Here is a 17,110-nt window from a genome sequence, read left to right as displayed (position 1 = left end):
GCAAGACCATTATGAAGAGGTGCAGAAAAGGTTGGGAAGATAGATTCTGTCCTGATTAATTATTTTTTAAATAATATTGACACATAGAATATTTTTATAGTTTTTTCTTGTATTTTTTTACCAAGTGTAATTAATTGTTTGGGTTTTTTTTAATTTAAATGTTCTTGCTAGCTTTTACTGTTTGTCGACATCACCAGCTGTGTCATTAGAAATCCAAAAGAAGTATCTGTTACAACTTGTATTCCCTGTGTTGGCACTGCAGCAGCAAAACACAGTGTTTTTTTTAAATGGTTGTTTCTCTCTGTTGCCTGAGGTTTGAAAGCAAGAAACAGAAGCAAGAAACATGCTTCATTTTCTCAGAAAAAAAATAATTTCTTTGGAGGTGGTCTTCACTGTTTTTTAGTGTTGTTCCACACAGCCTCAGGTGTTACCAGCTTGACTGCTAGGGTGTTCAAAAAAAAAAAAGCATGTAGTTTTCAATAAAAGTATAAGGCCTCCGGCTTTATGCCTTAGTTTCTTCCAAGCCTTTTAGTGTATGTATTTTTCAAAGTAACAGAGGATAAAGAAAATGACCTGAAGATGTGCAGAAGTCACTTTAAGTAACTCTGAAATCATGTTATTGTTGCTACTGCCCTTCTTTCCTTGTTTTCTCCATCCTTAACTGTTTTTGTTGCTCAAATCGGTGTTCTGTACAGAGAGGAAATATACTTTGTTATTTTCTAGGATGCACTTCTTTTAACTGTTCTGCAGAATGATCAACTGCTTTAGGTACTGCATAAATAATGTTACATTGCCTGTTGAATCTTCACTAACTATGCTTGTTTTACCAGGTCAGTTGGTATGTTTTAAGTTCTTGCCAGAAAAAAGCTCATGATATTTGAGATAAAAATTAATCTGTGGCTGTCACAGGGATCGAGGTTATTTTGCTGAGCATCAGGTAATTTGAACTTATTTTTATAGCTTCAAAGCTGCTTTTCTCATGTTTATTCAATCTAATTATTTTTACATTTTAATATTTTAGTATTTTAGTTTACCTCTAATAACGATTTTTATTGGTTTTGAAGTAGGAAAACTACTTCTGCATATTTAGGTAAACCAGGAAGAGGAAAATATTTATTAGTCTATAAACCCTCGCTTGCACAAGTAGCCCTTACAAATGCTTCTAACACCTCAAAATTACAGCCGGTTATTTTGCGAGTGCAAATTTATGCACAGTTCCCATTTGGCTCACGATCACTACATTGCGGATTTGATCACAGTTCAAAACTGCCTTTGGAGATTTTATTGCTAGTAGCAACAGCGCTCATTGCTAATGTGGCCGTTTTGCTCTGGAGGAACGTGCATGTCCTTTGAGAAGGCGTGAGGTCTGAATATACCTTACAGGGATCCAGTAACTAAATGGTGCGGTTAGCTCTAAACGTGAAGAACTAATGACGTGTAACTCCCCGGCGCACCGCAGCTGCGATACTCCTCCGCTCCGTCGGCGGCTGCCCGGCCCCCCCCAGCCCCGCCCGCGGCCGCCGTGCCCGCCCCGCTGCGGCGCGGCCCCGCCCTGCCTGCCAAGGGGTCTCCAGCGGCAGCTGCTGCAGCTGCTCGGGAGCTCCTGCTGGTTCCGGGGCAGGGGTGCAATGTCTCTGCAAGGGGCGGCTGGGGCTGACGACCTGATTTTCTATGTAAATGGGAGGAAGGTAAGTGCTCCCTGAAAGGAGCGTGAAGAAAGGGGGGCTGCAGCTCCAGAAGTAGCCCCAAAGGGTGCAGGCATAGATTTGGTTTCCTCGGACTTCCTCATGGGACTATAACCAAATCCTCACACAGGCCTCCAGAAGCATTTCTTCCCATCTCCTCCTTGCTGAGTAAGAAGCGAGACAGCGTCTGAGTATTGCGTTACTTAGCTAATGATCTTCTGCATACAGCAAATGCTGTTAGAAGGCGAGAAGAAGCAGAGGACAGGTGTGATTACAACATTCCATTTTAGCCAGCTCTGTTGCATTTGGGGGGAAAAAATACATAAAAGGGAAATGAACTTCCAACTGGGTATCAAATCTGGTAGGTAAGCAAACTAGTTTTTCATTTGTACGTGCCTGGCTTCTCATCTTTGATGGTATCAGAGAAGAGGTACCAGGTTTTCAGAGGCACAACAGAGAGACTGCAAGACTTGGGTGCCAAAATATGGACTATTGGCCAGTGTAAAGATAATACTGAAAGATCAAAATTAAACTGGTTGTTGATTCAGTGAACTGGAAGGAACCAGCTGATTCTAGAATAAGAAATACTGTAATCAATCAAGAATTTAGGCATTTCTGTTGCACTCTGTTGTTGGTTAAAGTTTATATAAATAAGGCTGGAAGAAAACTGGTTCCTGCTGACAGCCTTACAGGCTTCCTGTTGTGTTCATCCCAGTGTGTTAAAGTGCCAGGGAGACTCTGAAAGCTGCAATTAATTAATTCTTTGTGCTATGCTGCCTCTATTTTAGCAAAGGCCTTCATTTTTATTTCTAGTGTGGCTGAAGGTAACTTCCCTCAGTATGACCTTCCACTGAGCAGCAGTTATTTTTAGTGGTTGCGAGGTGCCCTGGCACTTCTTTCCTGGAAATGTTTGTCTGAGACAGAATTTCCAGAACAGCCCAAACTCTCCCGTGGTCTTTGGCAATTAGTCTAGTTCTATGAGAGGGAACCAGAGAAGGATTTTCTTCTGGCTTTGTAGGAATGTAGTATGAGCCCTGACTTTTGAAAAGCCTTGATTCCATGGTTAAACCTTGTTTTTAATTTCTTCCTGCAGATAATAGAGAAAAATGCTGATCCTGAACAAATGCTGTTGTCTTACCTGAGAAAGAGACGTATCCTTTTCTTGTCTGTTCCCTTAAATCACTCATTTGAAAGTCTTATTTGAGCAGAATTCTCATAAATGCTAATTAAAATGTGATTTACCAGGTTAGGGAAGTTGTGACTCCCTTAAGATAAAGCAATCATATTAAACTATGTGTATTTCTTAAGTCAAATACTCCTCAGTGAGCTGCTGTATTTTTAGTGTAGTTCCCTAAACAAACAAAGTTATGTCATCAGGTGTGCTGTGTATCTGTGTTCCTCCCCTCTCCGCCCATAAAGAAACCTAAGAACCTTTTGGCCAGTATACATAAAGCTTGACAGAATAGTAGTCTCCAAGTTTTGTAAGTGTCTCTCTCCCACGAAAGGGGAGATCTTGTCATGAGACCCTGAGTCTGCTGGAATTTTGAGGTAATCTCTCTTTTCTCATGATAAGAACTCCAGACAGATTTCTAAAATCAAAACCCAGGTTTAATACTAAGTAAATATGAACAAGTGTGTTTTTTAAAGAGAAAAAAAATAAATTAAGTAGACAGAACAGAAGTAGGGAGAGCTAGAGCTCTCACCCTGCCAGTTTTGGCTTTGCAAACAAGGTTCTTTCCTCCTGTTTTGGTTTCAGTCCACAGCTCAGTGCCTTTTGGTTTACTACAAATTGTGCAGCACTTCCTCTGATCTTTTCTCTCCTTCACTTCACCATTTCAGAGGCCTGACCGTGTGTCTGCTCTCAGCTGTTCTTAGGCTACCAAAATCTGCTGTGCCACAAATTTATTCCCAGTGCTCATGAGGCTATTCTGTAATGTTCTGGATACTTGTAGGGACTGAGCCAGGAGCAGGGCAGAATCTCTCCTTTTTGCAGCTTCCCATACTGTCTTGTGAAACATACCCCCACAGGACAAGTGATATACTGTATACTATAGAATTCACACCAGAGACAGTTTTTAGACTTGTCTCAGAAGAAAAAGTTAAGTCAAAACATGTTTGTTACTGGTCAGTCATAAGGAGTCTGTAGCAGAATAGCTTGCTTGCTGTAGTTCTGGTGCTGATGAAATTATTCTTCGGTAATTTGAACAACTTCAGACTCCATTGGACTATAAAAAGTGGAATTGTAGAGTCATGGAGTCATTTATGACGGAAAAGACCCTTAAGATTGAGTCCAACCATTACCCTAGCACTGCCAAGTCCACCACTAAACCATGTGCATAAGTGCCACATCTACATGTCTTTTAAATACCTCCAGGGATGGTGATTCCACCACTTCCCTGGGCAGGCTCTTCCAATGATTGATAACCCTGTTGGTGAAGAAATTTTTTGTAATATCCAATCTAAACATCCCCTGTCATCTTTTTTGAGGCTAAATGTCATAGGAATTGGCACATTAGACCACTGTTAATAACTGAAAGGCCTGTTGTAAATTAACAAGTAAACAGGAGTGCAAGAAGGAAAGAAACTATCTTAAAATGTATTTGGTTTATCTGACAGCTTAGGATGTCTGTGAAAGGGCTCAGTAAAGCACTTTACAGTGGAAAAAGTGGTAGAGCTTAGATAAGGCTTTAAAGCCATACGTGCATCTCAAAGCTTTATTGCAAGTGAAGAATGCTAACTCTCACATTGACAAAATTTTTTTTTCTTTTGACAATGTGGGGTGAAAAGAAGGTGGCCTGTTTCTCTTCCCCTATTCCCAGCTCCTGGTAGACAATTCTCTTCCTGCACGTTGTGCCAGCTGTGTTGTTGCTCAGACCTCTCTGTGTACTAATTACATTCCTTAGGCCATCAGGAAACTAACCCAGGAAAAAGGCTTTCAGCTGGATTAGGGACTAGGTCACTAATCAGTCAGCTTGTCTTTAGTCCAGGGGTCTTCAAACTACGGCCCACAGGCTGGATACGGCCCCCCAGGGTGCTCAATCCGGCCCCTGGTATTTACGGACACCCCCCTGCTCCCCCCGCCGGGGCTTGAGGGGGAAACCAAACAGCCACAGATGACTGCCTGCCACTTCATCCGCGCGCTAGCCTCCTAGTTAAAAAGTTTGAGGACCCCTGCTTTAGTCTGTTCATGGAAGGGACTGGTGAGAAAACCATTTGATGCACAAGGTCTTGGGTTATGAAGCAGATAACGTCAGGAAGAAGAGGGACAGCAGAGGAGGAAGAAATGAGGAGTGAGGCATCTTCCCTTTGGTGTGGCTCTATAACATTAAATCAGCTTTGTCAATTCACAGCTTCAGGTTGGCCACTGTTCCAGATTCATAGAAGTGAGCACTTCTCTCAGAAGTATGATCTTTCAGATGAGATGCAAGGTTAATATAAATGGGCCTTCTGAGAAAAACTGGGATATTGGTTTTAGTGTTCCACTGGAACTTCATATATATAGCTATTTACATGTCTTGGCTATTAAAACATAGCTATTTATATATAGCCCATTATACATCTTCCTTGCATATTTTCACTTGGAAGACTGTTTTTCATTTCCTCTCTCTGTCCTAACTTGCTCCTCTTCCAAAAGAAGTCAGGATCAAGTTTTCTGTTTTCTTGAGAACAAAATTTTGGTCATATCATTCCTTAGCTTCAGTCTTAATTTTCACTGAAAATTTTAATCCAGCATAAAAAGGACTGTGATACGTATGCTATCATACCAAAACAATTCTATGTTCCTTAGCAGTTCAGGAAAAAAAGATGGCCTCGAGCTTTTGAGCAGAATAAAGACCAAAATGAAACTTGATACTTTTTTTTTCCCTAACGGCAGCATTTTCAGTCCGTCTTACAGGAACTAAGTATGGCTGTGGAGGAGGTGGCTGTGGTGCCTGCACGGTGATGATCTCAACTTATGAGCCAGCTTCAAAGAAGATACGGTATCCTTAACAGAAAATTTTGGAAACCATACAGAATTTTATGACTGTAGATACCATTTCCAGACATGAAACTGTAAAAACAAAGTTGCAGAATCTGTACATAGTAATAAAATAATCCAAAGGAAGTGTGACTTTATCCAAAAGAGAACACTGTAAAATACTGTGATTCGACTATGTTGTAAATTTGCTGAATTTTCATGCTTAAATGCCTAATTTGCTCATATATGCTGGCAGCTCCAAGAATTTCAGAGACCTACATTTAACACCCTTTGTATTGACCACTGGAATGTGTCTCCTACCTGCAGCTTTGTCATATGACTGGTGGGAAGACAGGGCAGGCAGAAGTTTGGGTCTTACCAGCCCTTTAATACTGAACTCCTTCTGTACACCCCACCCACAAAAGGAAAGACTTTGAAACTCAAAACCAGAGTTCCATTAAGCTAAAACCTGGAATAAATTACTTATAAATTCATAAAACTCCAGTCAAATTGTTAAACAGTAACATGTCATTGTCATCTGAGTATTTTTTTTTTGGGGGGGGGGGGGGGGGGGTGAAGTCAAAACATTCCAGGTGTTCCTTTTGACAATTGCGTTACATTGGAATGCAAGGGAAATGAAAATGTTTAAAGTTACGAGAGTCAAAATTAAAACAGTCAGAATGACACTTGAGATGAAACATTTCAGCAATTGTAAAGCAAACAGTTTCAATTATTAATGATTAAAAGTGTTGAAGAAGTTTTATTTTGGTATGTCATTCCTATTTAGAGTGGTATTTATTTTACGTCAGAATTTCCTTTGGTTGAGAAATTTGATTATAAATTTGCAGCCATAATTCTTTACTTCCTTCAAGTGACCACACCAACCCTCCCTTCCCCATTTTCCTCTTCCAAAGCATACTTGACAGATTGCTTGTGGGTGGGAGGGACAAGAGGGCAATTAGAAAAGACTGAAGTATTACAGAAGATATAAATTCTACAGAACTGTCCTCATAGATATGGTTTTTTATACTAGGGGACAAGAGACACAGCTAGTAAGTGATCCCTTCTATAAAGCTTATTCTCTCGTAATTCCAAATTATATAATAATGACTGCTTTGTAAGTACAAACTATGTCTTGATTGATCACAAAATTATATTAATGCATCTTTGTTATAATACAATAATATTCATGTTCTTTATTCTCCTTTATGTCTCCAAAGACATTATTCAGCAAATGCATGTTTGCTTCCCATTTGCTCCTTGTATGGTGCAGCAGTGACCACAGTGGAAGGTGTTGGAAGTACGAAAACCAGGATTCATCCCGTTCAGGTGAGAGTACGGTGTAACTGTGTAAGAGGATTACTGATTTCTTCTTTTTTATGGGGTGGCTTGAGTGGCAGTGCTTCTAGGGCACAGGAATTTCATATGATGATTATTCTCCCTGCTAAACCATAACAGAAGACAACACAAGTTTCTGATGGTTGGTTGATCAAGGCTGATGAGATATGGCTCACAGTAGATGCTTTGATACTGACAGCCTGATTAGATGTACAAATTATTGGAATGGATCAGGCTTGTGCTCTGTTTTAGCTAATGTTGCATTTTAGACAATGCCTCTTTAGCTGATGTTTTAGTATGAATGCGGAAAAGTCAGAAGTCCACTAAAGGTTAATAAGTTACCTTAGTAAGATGTGCCTGGGCATCACACCCAAAATAATTATTCTTATTTGAGATTGCATAAATAGTTTTACTCTAAAAGTCTGATTTACTATGAAGACAGTGTTTGGCATGGCATCTCCTGTTTAAGACAGTGTTCATTAGAATGGTGATGTACACTGGAAGGAGTGCTATTTGTGGTGTTTCATTTCAGGAAAGGCTGGCCAAGTGCCATGGCTCCCAGTGTGGTTTCTGTACCCCTGGAATGGTGATGTCCATATACACTTTGCTAAGAAACCACCCAGAACCAACTGCAGAGCAGATGATTGCAGCTCTGGCTGGTAAATATTGCCACTTTTTACTTTGTAGGTATGTCCTTTAATACTTTTCTTCAAATACTTTGTGAGTGCATGTCTGTGTGAGAACACACACATGCATCCATGTGTGTATGCACTTTATACAAATTGTGCTTCCCAGCAGATTTGCTACTGAATACAGAACTTGTATTCTCTGTCATTCTTTTCTCCTGGAAAATGAAGCATGGAACTGGGGATTGTTTCAGGGACAGCGTTCAAAACATCCCCATATATGTCTTTTGAAGTGCTTTAAATCAGACATGAAAAAATGTTGTCATGTTGGAGAAGTAGTTGTGTCTGAACATCTCAGAGATCCGTGCATTTGGAGTTGAGAAATGTCCTAAGACTCACAGGAGAGCCCATTTGTGGTAGGAATAAAACAGTCAAATAAAGTGGAGAGATACAGACCATCTTCACTAAGGGGAAGTGTGAGCATTTATTGCAGGTAAAATAGCATTCTGTCGTCTGTTGTGCTCCAGAGTCACAGTGGAGCCAAAGACATTCCCAGTTACTATGAGGTGGACTTAGACAGAAGTGTAGTGCTAACAGTCTTCAGTATTAGAAATAAGTCAGGGGGAAGGAGAAAAACATTTTGAGGGTGTTAAAGAATATTGTACCATCTCCTGCATACTAAGCCATAGCCAGCATTCCCTCTAGTGCAGCTCTCAAGTAATTTGTACTGTCCTTGAAACAAGAGCCTTTTTCCTCAGAAGCTGGCAGGGTCCTAAGTCTTGTGATGCTGATCTTTTTTGTCTTTCAGAGAGCTAACACTTCTCCTTAAGCTTCAAAAATACAAACCTCATATAAAGACATGATATTTTAAAGCCACATGCTTTTTTTTACCCATTTCCTTTTTCAGGGAACTTGTGCCGCTGTACCGGATATAGGCCAATCCTAGATGCCTGTAAAACCTTCTGTAAGGTAAGTAGTGATGACAGGAATGCTGGATTGTGCCCATTAGTGTATATATGTGCACAAACCGTCAAGATTTTCATTGAGATCATCTCTTTCCTCTGTTAAGAGATGTAGGTCTGACTAAGGTGTATAGTGGCCTAACCCATCAGGAAAATTTATTAACAGAAATGAACTTGGAGTCTAGCTTGTATTACGAAGAGTAATCTGAAGTAACTCCATGTGTTTTACTGTGGGTCAGTACTGGCATAAATAAAAGCAAAACTTGGATTGATGTTTTTAATAATTTATCATGTAATGCAACATGTCAGAAACCTACAGTGAAAGAACTGAGAGTGAACAGTGGGTAAAAGAAATGATAGAGACCATCTATGTGTGCTCTCACAAGGTCAACTGAATTTCACATAGTATGAATTATTTTGTATTGAGGGCTTCAACATCTAATGATTTTGTTGTTTTTTAATACCACTTCTTTAAGAGACAATCCTTCCAATTTAGCTTATTATTAAACTTCCATCTAGAACCTTATTAAAATATAAAGAGACACTCTTACCAGCTTCAGCAGTGTTTAACTCATTGCCATACTGGGCAGTATTTCACTAATGGAATATTCCTCTTTAGGACTCTGTTTGTTGTCAAAGGAAAGCAAATGGAAAGTGTTGCTTGGATCAGGAAGATGACTTGTTTGACAAGGAAGAGAAGGTGAGGGTTTAAGTATTTTACCTGTGATATTTAGGTGTAAGATTTACAGAAATAATATTGCATGGCTTTTTTCTTGTAATTAAAGTAAATGCAGTCTACTGTCGTTTTTATGCTCCACCTTATTCACCTTACATATTAATTACTGAATAAGGTATTTTATTATTACTCTCTAGAAATTTGGAAACATTCCTAAAAATTAAAGATTCTTTGTGTAGATTTGTATGATGAGATGATGATGTGGTGGCAGATAGTTGGTATAAGGTAGTTTGGAGCTCCAGAGCTGAGATTTGAGCAGTTCTTCAAGTTCAGAAATATTAATACTCTCAGCTCTACTCACACAGTGATCATCATATTGTGCAAGGAATCAGGGCATATGTGAAACTGTCTTAAATCAGTGATCCGTGATGATCTGAATGTAACCACTGATCTCTTCAGAATCTGTCTTGAGTCTGTAGAACTGATATGCTCTTCAAAAATCAGTCATGGTTGTAATTTTATATGAAACCTCTTATCCATACGAGTATTTGACTTTGTTCTCAATTTTCTTTCAGTAATGTCTGATCTACTTCTCCATTTTTTGAGTACTGCAGGTTGGCATGAAACCAGCTACTTTCTTACAGTAGAACTACAGGAAGCCTGTACTTAGTCTTTTAGTTGCTTACCTCCACATTGTCATTTCTGTTAGCAGTGAACTTTGGGAAACTGTTATGCACACTTCCTTAGGTGAAATGCAGCAGCTTCAAATGATGCATGGTAGTTTAGCACCAAATCCAAATGATAATGGAATTACTAATTTTCTGCTGACTTCAGTGGGGACCCTCATGGTTTGGTTTTGGGTTTGCCTTTTTTTTTTTTTTTTAATGGAATTAATGATGAGAGAAAATTCTTGGCCTTTGCTTGTTTTCTTTCCTCTTAAGGTTTCCACTAGACTGTTTTCAACAGATGAATTCCAGCCCTTAGATCCCACACAAGAGCTTATATTTCCTCCAGAACTAATGGTAATTTTTGCTGCTTATAGACTGTTCTTTAGCTCTGTCTTTTCCTTAGTAGTCTATAGTTCAGAACTCATTCTGAAGTCCTGATTAGCAGTAATTCATCAGAAGAAATGTCATAATACTTCAATATAAATCCAAAATTATATTCCTTTTTTTCCCAGTGATCTTATTGAATTTTCACATACAAAAATAATTATATTGGGAAAATGAAGTTGCAGAGTTTGGTATTAAGTGAGAGGGAAAAGTAGTAACCCAAACTGAGTTTTCAGTGCAGCATCCAAAAATAAAAATGCTTCTCTGCAAACTGAATGGCAAACACTTTCTAACATTGGCAAAACAATGCATTTTCCCCATTTTGGCTCTTAATAGTTTGGTCTTCTCTGTCAAAACATCAGCCTCAGAGAGCCACCCAAACCAAGGAGTGCTTAGCTGCAGTGATTAAAATATGACAAAGATATAAGCAGCTGAAATAAGAGCACTGGAATGGAAACTGTCAGGCATCCTTAGTGACAGCAGTGTTTGCCCCAGAAAAACTGAAAGCTGTTTGCTTTATGTTATTATCAATCTACAGATTCAAAGCCAAAATCTCTGTCACTCGTTGGCTAATTACAGAGAAAGATTGATAACTGTGGTACAGGACTTCTTGGCTGTGGATTTGTACCACCACTAGTTCTCAAGCTATTTCCAAGTGAGCAGTGTTAGAACAGCCAGAGACATCCACATGCATGCTTAATCTAGAGAGGGATGCTGCTGCCAAGTGTCACTGGTGACCTCCAAGCAAGCTAAGTGTGCAGACACCTCCCTAAGTAATTTTTATCACTTTTCTAATAATTTCAGCAATTTCAGGATCTATTCTTACCTTTTTTTGCTTGGGGGCTATTTATTATCAATCTTATTAGCCCATTGGAATTAATTGCAGATGTTTCACCCACGCAGTCTAGAAGTTCACCACTGTGCAAAAAGCCAACATAACAGTCCCATTTCTGCCCAATTTTGAGGGATTAAGTAGAACTGCCATTAAGAACTTCTTTTGACTTTGTCTAGTGTCTCTTAGACCTGGCACTTGTCTGTATGTCCAGATATTTAAATCTGCCATATTTGCCCATCAGAGAATGGCTGAAAGTCAACAGAAGAGAGCTCTGTTTTTTCATGGGGAGCAGATGACATGGATTTCTCCTGTAAACTTAGATGAATTACTGGATCTGAAAGCTGCCTACCCCAAAGCACCTCTTGTGGTTGGGAACACCAGTGTGGGTATGTATACAATCAGAATGGCTCCTGTTGCCATCGTTCCAGTGTGCATGGGAGGAGTGGGGCTACATTTATCATTCCTTTTGCATTTTCGTCCTTAAGGTTACTCTCCACTATGTTGGAGTTGTTATTATGGAAGATGTCTTTTGTCTAAATCTGTTCCTATCTGGTAGGACCTGAGATGAAGTTTAGAGGCGTGGTCCATCCAATTGTTATTGCTCCTGCAAGGATCCTGGATCTGAATGTGGTGAAATTCACGGATGATGGTCAGTAGCCTTTACTTTGTTCAGATGTAGGAAATTCCTCTGCAGTAAGGGATGCTGCTCCATTCCGTAGTGCTGAAGATGTGAAGTGCTGTGCAGCTGGTTCTTAAGCATGCTTGGTTCTTTCCCAGGCCAGGGTGGCTGTGGTGACTGTCCTAGTGCATGATACAGTTTTGTTTTCATGACACAGTGCAGTACTGACCAGCAATATTGTCTTGGGCTCCATTAGTTGTAATAGTGCAAGGGTAATTATTCTGCTAATACTGGTTCTGGTGCTAAGTCATGAAATACTGGCTTTGTGATCTCTGTACTGTGCTATGCTGTATAGCAGAGACACACACATACAGAACCACAGAGGAAGTTAGCAACACTGCATGCTTGTCTACATTAGAAAAAAAGGCTGTGATTAAACAGGCATAGCTAATATGCATTAGACAATCTTGTTCTCAGTCATAACAGCATTCGTTATTGTGTATTAAAGATCTCATACTCAATTCATATATATATATAAGATGAGCGTGGAGATTTTTTTAAAGTTAGACTAGGTTTTAGTTTTTAAATAAATTCTGTTGAAATTAGAAATAACTAGAAATACATTTAAACTTGCCATAATAGCCTAAATTAATTAAATATAAATTAAGTTGTTCAAGTTTACTGCCAAAGTTTTAAGGAAAGTCAAGCTCTATATCTGATGAAGATTACTTGCTGTATGCCTGAAGCCGCTTTCTTGAAGTGGTAAACTGTGTTTGACAGTTCTGTCATTGCATTTAGAATACCTCTTTCTTTTCAGATCAGTTATCCAGTTCTAGTCAATGAGTGGTTTGTTCTTAGTTGAAAAGTAGCTGGGAATTGAGAAGCAGGGAGAATCTTTACTGCTTTTTTTTTAAATCTATAGATAAAACTTCGTTATGACTAGGTGAGACTAACTAGGTCTAAAATGAGAGATCTGCAGTTTAGTTTGCCAGCCAGAAATAGTATTTCCTCTCTTTATCAGATTTAAATGTAAAACGTGTTTTGATTAAGTTTTTGTTTTAAATACAAAAAATTTAGTACTGCTTTACTTGATTAATAAAAAGCCATTTAAAAAAATACGTCTTTTATTTTATATTTTTGATGGAATTCCAGTGTTCATTCAGAACATTCATACATCACATAAATGAAGTCTATTAATAATTTTGAATAGAAAGGCACTGTTTACTGTTTTATAATATTGAAAATTGTAAAAAGAATTTAAAAAGATAAAATGTATAACTACTCAAATAAATACATATGGTTATAGGTTGTCTTTCTAGTGGGAAAAATGATACTATATTCAGTGTTAGGACTGTTTGGGTTTTTTTGCAAATACTACCTACCCATACTGTAGGAGAATAACTGGAATGTACATATGCAAAGCAAGATCAAATTATGATGAAAATCATGTTTAAAAATAGGAAATGCCTGTTGAAAACATTTTGAAGCTGACTTACCTTTCGGTTACTCAGTAAAAGTTGGTGCAAGGGAAGCAGCTAGAACAGGCAGCTGGAAGCAGAGAAGGGATTTCCCTTCTGGTAGAAGTAGTGAGCTGTTAGCTAAATTTCATAATTACATGAGATTTTACCCTCGGTCTCCTGAAATGAAAGGTCACAGTCTCTTTACTATGCAAAAGCCCCTCCCTTTATATCTGCCTGTATTTCACATAAGCAGTCGTAGCTCAACAGTATGAACATAGTTTAAAACCCAGGCAATATAGCAGTGCACACATTACATTCACAATCTTTTGGTTACAGGATTAACTCTGGGAGCTGTCTGCAGCCTCTCTCTAGTGACAGACGTTTTGACAAATGCAATATCAGAGCTCCCTGAAGAGAAGACAAAGGTTTTCTGTGCTGTCCTGAAGCAACTGAGAACTCTGGGCAGCGAACAGATAAGGAACGTTGCTGTATGTTGTGCCTTCCTTGCTATAACAATTGTAACAACTTGTAAAAAATGCGAAATTGCTCCTGACCACATGTAAAACTTGCATTTTTAATTCTGTTTTTAGCATGAGTTTTCTATCAATGCATCTTTTCTGAGCTTTCAATATATATAAATTCATATGTAGTCTGCATGTTATATTGTCACCTAACATAAAAACAGGAAGGTGATAGGAAAAGGTAACATAAATTTCTTTTTTTCAAGTCATTAGGTGGAAACATCATAAGTAGAAAATCAACCTCAGACTTGAATCCTATTCTGGCAGCCAGTGGCTGTATGCTCAATCTGGCTTCAAGAGGTAAGAGGTATCCTGTCCCTGTAGTAGTGCCAGAGGTACAGGATCCTATTGTATGGGGAGAGGGGAAATAACAATAGGTGAACTTTTGTTAAGGAACGCTTTCCCCATTCTCATACAAGATTACATCTGCAAGGGAAGCAGCTTCCAAATGAACATGTCACAAGATTCTCATGTCAAGGGTAAATAAACATTCAGACCAATCAGATTACATGTACTTCTGTGCACAGTGAATTGCTATAAGCACTCATAAAACCTCACAATTTGAGTGGCTGTATACTACCTCCCCACATCCCTGGTATTTTTTTTCTGTAACTGATGCTTTGCCATAGTTTAAAATCACCCTCTTGGCCTGAGGAGGACTCTGGCTTCTTGTTCTTCACAGTTACTCACTTCTGATACATGAGCCACTAGTCTAGCACGTTTTTCATGGCCATTTCCTTAGTTTCCTTCCATCACTGTATATATACTCCCCTCTACCCGCTCCTTTGTTTGTGCGCTACCTTACCGTTGGAAGGTTGATGGAATTATTGGTAAACATGAGCTATCTGGTGGCCTAGAGTTGCATGTTCTCCCTTCTAGATGGCTTATGTCCTTTTTGCTCTTGACCCAGACAGAGTGAGTGTTGCCATTTCAGACCATGTAATACTCCACTCAACACCCTGAAATACACATTCTTTAAGGGGATGTTTCTGAGCCAGTATTTCCTGGAACAGATACACAAAAACTTAACACTGTGTGATTTCCATGACTTCTTCCTGCATGGTTTGGTACTGAAAGGAAAAATACCTGTCAGAATGTTGTTCTGACAAGTGCAAGTACAAGCATTTCCATCTTCTTGCTCAACAGTTCTAACGATGAGCCTACTTATTTGAGTGATGAATAAGATCATTGAATGATACCTGTTTCTGCTACCCTGGCAGAACTTTAGTGCTGGGAGAGGGTTTATAAGCATTTTTCACAGGTTTTTAACTTACTTTACCAAACGGTGGTCAGTAAAACATAGAAAAAATAGATTGTTCAAGAAAAGGAGGTTGCAGAAGCACTGTTAGTTATTATTATTTATCTTAGATCCCAGTGTAAGGGAAAATGCACCTAAATCCTTGCAGACTCAAAGGTGAGGTTAGACAATGATCTTTATGTATGTAAACCAGGGGTATTCTGGAAGGAATTGCAAAGGCAAAAATCCAGAAACACAAGTGCTGCTATTCTTAAGAGTTTTATTTTTCAGATTCACAGTTCAGCAAAGTAAAATTCCTTTAATGAGGTTTTGCTGTCACAGTAGTTATATCTGAGGAATGCAATTGTAATGCTAAATGATATTCTACAATGAACAGGTTACAGTGACATCGTCACATGTAACATGAAAAACATGAAGAAAATAATCATGCTGTAAAGCAGCCAGTCTTGAGGAATCACAATCATTGAATGTGATGGGAGTATTGTAATATATAAATCTTTTTAAAATGGCACAGGAGATTATCTGGTTATAGAAAGTCTTGGGGTAGATCAGGGCTACTGTAAGATAAATAGTGTCTAGTGATAAGAAATCATTTATTTAAAAATGCATTGGACCTCTTAGGTAGCATGTGAAAAGTACAAAGAAGTGAAAAGTACAAAAAAGTACAGAAGACTAGTGAAAAATCCACTTTGACTTCACCTGTCTAGCACATGTGGATAAATTCCACACTGGTGAACCACTGTGGATTTCCATCTGTACAATGCTTGTGCCTCTGTGTTCTTGCAGAACAACAATGCTGCTTGACAGTTGTGTTACTGGCACAGTTGCAGTCCTACCAACAAAATGTCTTGAGCCAATGGACCTTGCTTAATTAATAGAACCAACTATATGTGTTAAAATACTGCATTTCCAGAAGTCTTGCTGGCTTTACTGTGTAGCAATATTGGCAAACCCAGTGTAGCATAGATGAAGTTTAAGTGTTCAAGGGGCTTTTAGAAGTTTAGGTTCCTTGCCAAATTTTGCCCTACTTCCCTTTTGAAAATTCCATCTTTAATAGTATTTATTGTAGAATGACAAACATAGTGCTGTTAGAATAATTGATCAAAAAGAGAGAAGAAAAGGCTGTAGCATTTATTCCCTTCTGAATTCCCAGAAGTATTCAGAATCTCAGAACAAAGCAAATAAACAAAAAAAGCCAATGAAAACCCAACCACCCAATTTTTTTTTTTTACTTTTGCAGCAGTTCTTCCCCATTCAGTTTTCTTCCTCATTCTTGATGTTTTGGAAGGGAAGGTAGTGATGATGGCAGCTGCTAAGATTTGGAACAGATGGACAGAAGTGAGGATGGGATGGGATCATCAGTATCAGAAGGGAGGATTACAGAATGGAGATTAATCTCTGAGCACTTTCTTAGGACTCTGGTGTTATGATGCTATGGAAGATGGAGCGGTCATTTATATTTATAGAGCATACCACTGTTCATTTGTTATGTAAACTCTGCAGTTATTTACGCAGGAAGGCAGCAGGTATTTCTTGACAAAATATGATTGATGTATGTTGATTGCACAATTGTACAGAAGTTTCTGGATTTGGGATTTTTTTTAGGAGGAAAGCGACAGATTCCTTTGAATGGTATTTTTGTAGATGGAGTTGGTAACAATGCCATTACACCAGAGGAGATCTTAGTCTCTGTCCATATTCCCCATTCTAGGAAGGTAAGTTACTAGTTTGTTTAGGTTTGCTTTAAGCAGAGTTAAAGACTATTAAACAAAGAGCAGGAGGGGGCATAATCCCAATGTTTAAAGTCACACTACTACTGCTCTCTTTCTGTATTCCTTGCATTTGATCCTGTCAGTGCCATGCTATGTCCCAATTTCAGCCAAAAACCACAACTCTGCAAAACAGCTGGTGATACATAGTGATATTCAGACAGAAGTTTACCCTGAAATGATGAGGGCAGTAGCAGTTATCTAGATGCCCTACAGAAAGGGTCTTGGACAAGCTGCCATAGTCCTCACCAAAGCAGGCTGCTCACCAGTGTTATGGTTGGCATCAAGTAGGTAAAGCATTATTACCTCTTGAGGATTTTTCTTAAAATGAGGTAAGATTGGACATGTGCG

At 38.8% G+C, this 17,110-nt stretch overlaps 1 protein-coding gene across 1 annotated transcript in view; it reads left to right on the top strand.

Moving 5' to 3' along the window:
• The first annotated feature begins 980 nt into the window (after window positions 1-980).
• Window positions 981-17,110, top strand: part of AOX1 (aldehyde oxidase 1) — a 42,546-nt gene continuing 26,416 nt past the window's right edge. Inside the window, exons 1-13 of the mRNA XM_055811533.1 lie at window positions 981-1,688; window positions 2,779-2,836; window positions 5,569-5,665; window positions 6,864-6,972; window positions 7,514-7,640; window positions 8,515-8,576; window positions 9,189-9,269; window positions 10,187-10,267; window positions 11,374-11,518; window positions 11,689-11,781; window positions 13,548-13,699; window positions 13,939-14,032; window positions 16,596-16,705. Coding sequence (XP_055667508.1) covers window positions 1,431-1,688; window positions 2,779-2,836; window positions 5,569-5,665; window positions 6,864-6,972; window positions 7,514-7,640; window positions 8,515-8,576; window positions 9,189-9,269; window positions 10,187-10,267; window positions 11,374-11,518; window positions 11,689-11,781; window positions 13,548-13,699; window positions 13,939-14,032; window positions 16,596-16,705 — 1,467 coding nt within the window. The 5' untranslated portion in view covers window positions 981-1,430. The remainder of the gene's footprint in view (window positions 1,689-2,778; window positions 2,837-5,568; window positions 5,666-6,863; window positions 6,973-7,513; window positions 7,641-8,514; window positions 8,577-9,188; window positions 9,270-10,186; window positions 10,268-11,373; window positions 11,519-11,688; window positions 11,782-13,547; window positions 13,700-13,938; window positions 14,033-16,595; window positions 16,706-17,110) is intronic.

This window comes from Falco peregrinus, chromosome 8 (assembly GCF_023634155.1).
Source record: "Falco peregrinus isolate bFalPer1 chromosome 8, bFalPer1.pri, whole genome shotgun sequence".
Taxonomy (NCBI): domain Eukaryota; kingdom Metazoa; phylum Chordata; class Aves; order Falconiformes; family Falconidae; genus Falco; species Falco peregrinus.
This window is presented reverse-complemented; position numbering and strand designations above follow the sequence as displayed.